This window comes from Pseudophryne corroboree, chromosome 4, assembly GCF_028390025.1.
Source record: "Pseudophryne corroboree isolate aPseCor3 chromosome 4, aPseCor3.hap2, whole genome shotgun sequence".
NCBI lineage: Eukaryota > Metazoa > Chordata > Amphibia > Anura > Myobatrachidae > Pseudophryne > Pseudophryne corroboree.
Window position 1 is genome coordinate 809,013,827 of NC_086447.1, and position 8,510 is coordinate 809,022,336.

Here is an 8,510-nt window from a genome sequence, read left to right on the forward strand (position 1 = left end):
CTCTGCAAAGTAATGTCCTTGTCAAATCTCTTTTAGTAACGTTAAAGAGATATTTTTATAAAGATAGTTATCCTTGTACTTGTTCCTCACATATGTTAATTGAGACTTTACATACTGCTCTAGTATGTGGTACTTGGAACTGTCCAGCCATATCTTTATATATATATATATATAATTAAATAGTTCCTTTGAGAAAATTACAGTTCCACCTCTAAGTATAACAGTGTGAAATCGCCTGTCCAGTCTATAACTGCCTTATTGCATCCTCCAATATTAGGACCTAGGGCTGGCAACTTTTGGCTCAAAATTTACTTCACCCCCCATATAAAGCAGACCGCTGGTAGATTCAAGCTGTTTTATATTACATAAGCTAGTGAGGTGTAGCTGTGTGGTGCATTGCATAGTCTCACTTACAGCTTGTAGGTTCTGCACTGGCTTCTCCCCCGACTCCTCCCTAGGGGAGGACTGTAGCTGCTGAGCTGGCCCCTTTCTGCATGTGGCGAATCAGGAGTCTTGCTGGGATGGCTTCATCTCGGTTTCTAGGGACGCGCTGCCCTCCTTCCCTCCATCCGCCCATCCGCATCTCCAGTCTGCCTCCGCCTGGCCAGCCGTCCTATCCCCGCCGTGGAGCCCGCACAAGGTACGCTGGGGGTAAGCAGTGCTTGGGGAATCTATGCCCACCTCCCCTGCTCCCAGCCGCGGCTCAGATCTGCCCTGTATTGGACGTGCTACTCGGTCTCCAGTCGCTTCCGCACAGCTCTCACGACAGCTCAGGAGACCCGAGTGCACACACGAACAGGGGGAACAGCATTCTGCCTAACTGCCGGCGGGGAGCTCTATTTATCCTCCCCAGACTTCCGTCTCGTGAGTACCCCTTCCCGCCATAGCCGCGCGATCTCCCCTCACCGCCGCCAATCATTACCTGTCTAGCCCCAGGCTCGCGGTCAGCCATGAATCACCGGCTCGTGGACCGGCTTTTCCCGCCTGGCAGATTATCGCTCCAGCAGCGCGCGGACCACACAGTTGCCTCATAGACAGATCATTGCTACCCTGCAGGCTATTGCTAGGCATCCTAAGACTAGACTGTCCTTCAAACATCACCTCACAACAGTCTATACCAAACCTATACAATATATACATGTAAATAATGAAATACAAATTTTATCCCTTCAACAATCCATCTATATACATATATAATATCATATTTTATCATATATTATTATATTACCCATATATTAATATGTTTATTTCCCCTACCAAAGATATCTATATATGAACCAAACAAGTATTATACTATATAGATATAATAATTTATTACTAAACGATAAGTAGCAGATATTATTCAGGTTACACTCTCCCCCTGGTGATCTGTATATTTATCCATCCCCATTTAAATCGGATCACCAAATACCTTCCCCTTTTCTATACCCGAAATAAGGCCAAGTAATTACTATATTTGGATTAATGATTTGAGGTAAGTATGCAGGTTTACCTAATTCTGGATAGGTTAATATTAATGGAGGCCTCCGTTCCCTGGATGGCCTATAACTATGCACTATATCCTCACCAGTCTCTGTAGTCCCAGTTTCCATGCAAGACTCCCTGGTTAGGTTAACATTGTTATCATTTATACTACTTTCGGATGTAACTTCTCTCTCAGAGTCCAACCCACCATCCTCATTAGTAATACTGACTGATATATTACAATCATTTTCAGGGACAATCTCATTTAACCCATTGGGCGTGATAAAATCGGGCAATTGGGGAACAGAGCTATCAGGATCCTTATCACAATAGAAATACCCTAGACCACATTCTCTGTTCTCAGGATCCTCATTAGGATCCGCAGCAATTTCTGGGGAGTGGCATCGTCCTTGAGAAGATCGCAACCTACTACCATTTCGCCAATTAGAGCTTAACAGTGATTCATCTTCAACTGCTTCGGGGAAACGAAGATCTTGGGCTATAGGCAAAAGATGTTGTCGGTGGTAAGTAAGAATTGGTCCCTCCCCCGACTCTGACCTTAGTTTATAAACTGGTATGTTAGGTAATTTTTCAATTACCACATATGGATCAGGTTTCCATCGATAAGCTAATTTTTGTCGTCTAGGAAGTCCCAATTGCTGTACTAGCACTCTATCCCCTATTCCTAATACATTTTCTTTTATGCGCAGGTCATATCTAATTTTATTCTTGACCCCTGCTTTGTTTGAAGCGTCCTGAGCAAACTTATGTGCATGTCTAAGCTCTTTTCGTAATTTAATTATATACTGGGAATGTGTTTGTCCATCAGCATCCCGGGAGGGAAGTCCTAATGAAACATCTATTGGTAGTCGAGCTTCCCGCCCAAACATTAATTCATATGGGGAGTACCCAGTGGATTCATTCTTAGTGCAATTATAGGCATGCACCAAGTGACATATCCGTCTCCTCCACTGTGTTTGGCCCATGGGGCCCAAGGTGCCCATCATATCAAGCAAGGTGCGGTTAAATCGCTCTGGCTGAGGATTACCCTGTGGATGGTAAGGGGTAGTCCGGGATTTCTTAATCCCACAGCACAGACAGAGCTCCCGAATAATTTTTCCCTCAAAATCCCGCCCCTGGTCGGAGTGCAATCGGGCTGGTAAACCATAGTGAACAAAGAACCGTTCCCATAAAGTTCTTGCTACAGTAATAGCCCGTTGATCAGAAGTAACATAAGCCTGGGCATAACGGGTGAAGTGATCCGTTACTACCAGTATATTACATTCCTTTCCAGGTGATGTTGCCAAGGATAAATAGTCAATACATACTAGATCCATAGGACCCTGGCTCTGAAGATTAACAAGAGGGGCGGACTTGGTGGGGAGAGTCTTCCTCAATATACAACTACCACATGTCCTACAGTATTTTTCAATATCCTGGTCCATCGAGGGCCAATAAAACCGATCAGTTATCAGTCCCTTAGTTTTTTCTACCCCGAGATGGCCGTGCTGGTCATGCAATGCATTCAAAATAGTGTTTCTATAACACTGAGGAGTAACTAATTGTGATTTGAATTTTCCATTGGATTTAACTAATTCACGGTAAAGTATTCCATTCTTTAGGGTCAATTGCTTTATTTGCCGCATCAATAATTTTGATGCATGGGTTAGAGAACTCATATTACACTCAGCACGACCAGACTCCAGACAGAGTATAACAATGGAAATATCTGGATCATTACGTTGTTCCATACGGATCTTTCCCTGACCTATATGTGGCAAGCCTTCTAATTCTAGTTGGCTTAACCAACAATAGGCCAGAGGTAATGCCTGGTCTGAGGCTCCAAGGGCACTAATGCATTCCCCATTATCTGCCGTTACACATGAAATGCTAAAGCACAATCCTTTGATGGTGGTGGAAGGAACTTCAATCCACTCAGATCCATCTATTTCACTCTCAATTCTAGATAATCTAGACAAAGAATCTGCATCTATGTTGTTGATACCTGGGCGATATTTAATCTTAAAGTCATAAATAGACAAAGTGGCTAACCATCTGTGCCCGGTGGCATCTAATTTAGCTGTGGTAAGCACATAGGTTAGAGGATTATTGTCAGTGAATACCTCAAAATTTGCCCCATACAGATATTCATGAAATCTATCAGCAATAGCCCATTTAAGAGCAAGGAACTCCAATTTGTGGACAGGATATCTCCTCTCACTATTGGACAATCCCCGACTGATATAAGATACAGGTTGTAACCTTCCTTCATGAGTTTGGTACAACACGGCACCTAAACCATCAAACGATGCATCCACATGTAATGTATAAGGCAGAGTGGGGTCAACATAGGCCAATACAGGAGCATTGGTAAGACTCCATTTTAATTTAAGGAAGGCCTCCTCACACTCATGAGTCCACCTATTCCCAAATTCCTCAGAGGGCTTAAAATATCCCTCCTTTTTACATGAGGATACCTTTGTAATTTTACCAACGGGAGGATATCCCTTGGTCAATTCAGTGAGAGGACGACATATTACAGAATAATAGGGCACAAACCGGCGATAGTACCCACAAAACCCAAGGAAAGATCTTAATTCCTTTAATTTCGTAGGCCTAGGCCAATCATTTACCGCCTCAACTTTGGTAGGATCGGTAGAAATACCCTGTCGACTCACCACATGTCCCAAGTAAGTTACCGAGGGAAGGCAGAACTTACATTTATCCACAGAAAGTTTAAAGCCTTTCTTCAATAATCTATCCAGTACCTTGAGCAGACGGTGGTTATGTTCCTGTAGTGAGGACCCAAAAACTATAATATCATCAAGGTAAACTAATACCTCGCGATAGTTCATATCACCCACCGTCTGCTCCATGGTTCTCTGAAAGGTGGCCGGGGCACCCTTGATTCCTTGGGGCATCTTTAAAAATTCAAAGAAACCCAAAGGACAAATGAAAGCAGTCTTTTCTCTATCCTGGTGACTCATAGGTATTTGGTAATACCCACTCCGAAGATCCAACACTGTGAACCACTGGCTCCCCTGTAAACAGTCCAACGCCTCCTCTATTCTAGGAACCGTGTACTGATCAGGCACAGTGCGTTGATTAAGTGTGCGATAATCAATACACATTCTAATTTTGCCATTCTTTTTACGGGCTACTACGATAGGAGAGGCATAAGGACTTTCAGAGTGTTGAATAACCTCTGTTTCAAGGAGAGTCTGAAGATGCTGTCTGACGTCATCGAAGTCAGCAGGAGCAAGTCTGCGTGACCTCTCCCTAAAAGGCGTTTCATTAGTCAGCTTTATACAGTGTTCAACACCTTTAGCTCTTCCTAAATCCCATTCACCAAGAGAGAAGACATGCCTTCGGTTCATCAATTCCTCACATAAACTATTTTGTTCTACCAACCCAATGTCACTCCCCTGAAAACATGTGGTTAAGTCTTCTATGGACAGATCCTGAGCCATTGAGGAATCACTGTGCTCAAACTCCCCGTCCCGGTATTTTTCAGTACAAATTGTCTTAGTAATAACTGTCGCTTCCCTACACCTTTCTAAACACCAGTCACTGAGGACCCTAAATAAATGAGTATTAGTCCCAATAATCACAGGCATTACCGTTTTATCACCTGGTGATTCGGGGCATACTAGACCAATTAGAGGTAATGGCTCCGACACACCCATAAATTCCCCTGGAAACTCTATGTTGACTACCACATAACCTAAATAAGGGTATTTCTGTTCACTCAATCCCCAAATTACCAGTCCTTCCAGGGGCAGGATAGGAACATTAGAGAGATAATGTCTATACCAATGTTCGAATATAATGGACACCTGAGACCCACTATCCAATAACACAGGACAGGGATGTCCATTTAATTTAACTACCACACGTGGAGCGGGTCCGATCATACCATCCGGAAGAGAATTACTCCACTGGGTACTCCCCATTGAATCTACATCTAATTTCTGGGAGACGACGAGGGGCCCGCCAATCTCCCACCATCGTTTCCCTGAGGAGAGGAATTATTTGTCTGAACGTTAGTTTCCCCTTCATTCATTCCCCAGTCTATGGAACAGTCCACTGCTCTATGTCCTAACTGTCCACATCGGAAACACCCTCTGCTTATAAAATTTCCACCTCTCCTAAAATTCCCTCTGCTACTGTTAAACCCCCTAGTGGAATTACTGGAATTAGCGTTAGATGGTACCACCCTTTGATTTAGAGCAAGAATAAGCTGGTCTATTTTCTTATTTTGTTCCACTACCAAGGTAACTAACTTATCCTCCCGTGATCCTTGGGCCTCAGGCGAGGGAACCACCACTTTTACAGCCTTAGCATGAGTCTTTTCTCTGGTAGCAATTAAAGCTTCCTCCTGAGTAATCTCTTTAATTAAGTCATTAAGGGTGGGACTTCCTAATAATAGAGATGTACAACGCAACCGTTGAGCCACAGGGTCAGTTGTTAATGCTCCCCTAATTAACTGTTTCAATCGGCTGCTATTAATTTCAGCAGGAGCTAACCCTCCTTTATCTATAATTTTATGGATTAATTTATCTAATCTGTACACATACTGGGATAACTTTTCTCCTGTCTCCTGATAAGTATGGTGAAATCTGGCAACCAAATCACCTACATCCTCCAATGTCCCATATGTATAATCTAAGGCTTGAAAGTAGTCAGCTACTGCAGCTTCGGGATTACTTTTTCTAGTAGCCTGGATAATTTCCATAGCAGGTCCCCGTAGACTTTCCACTATTCTTTGTTTCTTTATGTGGTCAGGACAATGCCACTCCTCAGACTGTTGTATGGCTGCCTCTCTCCATGCCTCATAAGATTCCTCCCCGACAGGCACAGGGAGTATTCCTGAAAAAAGTCTCAATCGCCTGTAACTACCCTCATAGTGCCACCTTTCCAATTGATGTACTACTTTATCAGCTATCACCTCTAACTGATTACCTAATTTTTCTTCAATACCCTGTGTTTGACTACCTTCTCTCTCAGTCGCGGAGGGATCTCCACTGACTGGAGTAGACATGTCACCCACAATTAAGGGTTCAGCCGCCCTTTCACTTCCATCCTTTTCAGGCCATATAATTATCCACCGACGTTCTGGGTTAGATCTCACAGCCACCACTTTAGGAAGCAATTCAGACTCTAAATCATGACTGGTAGTTATCAGTACAGCACACATCTCTCCATTTTCCTTAAATTGTTTATCAACTATCCTGGGTTGTTTCACCCCAAACAGAAACAACATCTCTGTCATAATTGTACCGTCAGTGGTGTCTGTGAGATCCCCCCTTAATACAAAACTCCTTTCTGGATTTACTCCCTTTCTTATACACCATTCCAATGCCTCATTACTTGTATATTGATTAATTTTGGTCACTGTGCTTCACTTACTCCTGAGTATATTATAAAATTATCTCACGCGGTGCCTCCAAATGTAACCCCTCTCTCACCACCCAGGGGTATGTAATACATATGTGCCTCCACCCAAGCTATATTTAGGCTTGCCTGGGTAAGCCTCTATGTCTAACACTGTAGAATAATTGTATATCTATATGACTTCTATACCTAGGCGAATACTTTACAATATATTATTGTACCTGTTCTTCTCTTGGTATTTCCAGGATCGCCGGACAGAATTTCATATCACAACATATATGGTAAGCAACCTTAAGTGTTTTTATTACTACTAAGATATTTAAAGATTAGATGCAAAATAAACATTCTGTCAAGCACAATAATAGAAAATACATTTTCTATCCCCTTTCACTATCTCTCTATAACACCTATACAGGTTATTGTTTGCATGCAATACAAAAAATGTGGTAATATTACTGCTTGAGTGACCCGGGTACTCATAAAAAAAATAAGTGCAATGTCTGGGCCCTTAATTCAGTGTACACTGGCATAAAACTTGTTTGGCATCAGTTTTGTATGAGTCGCAAGTCTATACTTTCCTCTATGTTGGGTGTAGTTCCTTTTGTCTCGTTTATAGTAGAATCTAATCTACTCAGAGTGCCATACTTGAATTAACCCCCATCGGGTACTACATCATAGAAGGGTCTGCTTGTACAGTATTATGTCCATCTCCTTAAAAGGCAGCAGGCATTTTATGGTAGTTAGTCTGCAAAAGATATACTCTACTCTGCTACAATTGTATCCTTTCTTGGTGAAACTATTTGCTGTAGTAGCAGTAGTCCTGTAACTGTATCCGTTTCAACTGTAGAAGCTATTAAGTCTCAATTACTGGACACTCTGCAAAGTAATGTCCTTGTCAAATCTCTTTTAGTAACGTTAAAGAGATATTTTTATAAAGATAGTTATCCTTGTACTTGTTCCTCACATATGTTAATTGAGACTTTACATACTGCTCTAGTATGTGGTACTTGGAACTGTCCAGCCATATCTTTATATATATATATATATATATATATATATATATATAATTAAATAGTTCCTTTGAGAAAATTACAGTTCCACCTCTAAGTATAACAGTGTGAAATCGCCTGTCCAGTCTATAACTGCCTTATTGCATCCTCCAATATTAGGACCTAGGGCTGGCAACTTTTGGCTCAAAATTTACTTCACCCCCCATATAAAGCAGACCGCTGGTAGATTCAAGCTGTTTTATATTACATAAGCTAGTGAGGTGTAGCTGTGTGGTGCATTGCATAGTCTCACTTACAGCTTGTAGGTTCTGCACTGGCTTCTCCCCCGACTCCTCCCTAGGGGAGGACTGTAGCTGCTGAGCTGGCCCCTTTCTGCATGTGGCGAATCAGGAGTCTTGCTGTGATGGCTTCATCTCGGTTTCTAGGGACGCGCTGCCCTCCTTCCCTCCATCCGCCCATCCGCATCTCCAGTCTGCCTCCGCCTGGCCAGCCGTCCTATCCCCGCCGTGGAGCCCGCACAAGGTACGCTGGGGGTAAGCAGTGCTTGGGGAATCTATGCCCACCTCCCCTGCTCCCAGCCGCGGCTCAGATCTGCCCTGTATTGGACGTGCTACTCGGTCTCCAGTCGCTTCCGCACAGCTC

At 43.0% G+C, this 8,510-nt stretch overlaps 1 protein-coding gene across 1 annotated transcript; it reads right to left on the reverse strand.

Moving 5' to 3' along the window:
- Positions 1-5,428: 5,428 nt before the first annotated feature.
- Positions 5,429-6,736, reverse strand: LOC134911002 (modulator of apoptosis 1-like). The gene has a single exon (XM_063919393.1). It carries the CDS (start codon positions 6,734-6,736, stop codon positions 5,429-5,431), a length of 1,308 nt encoding a protein of 435 aa, XP_063775463.1.
- Between the last annotated feature and the right edge of the window lie 1,774 nt (positions 6,737-8,510).

Coding starts and splice junctions, on each gene's coding strand:
- LOC134911002 (XM_063919393.1), bottom strand. CDS start 6,736: ATGACAGAGATGTTGTTTCTGTTTGGGGTGAAACAACCCAGGATAGTT.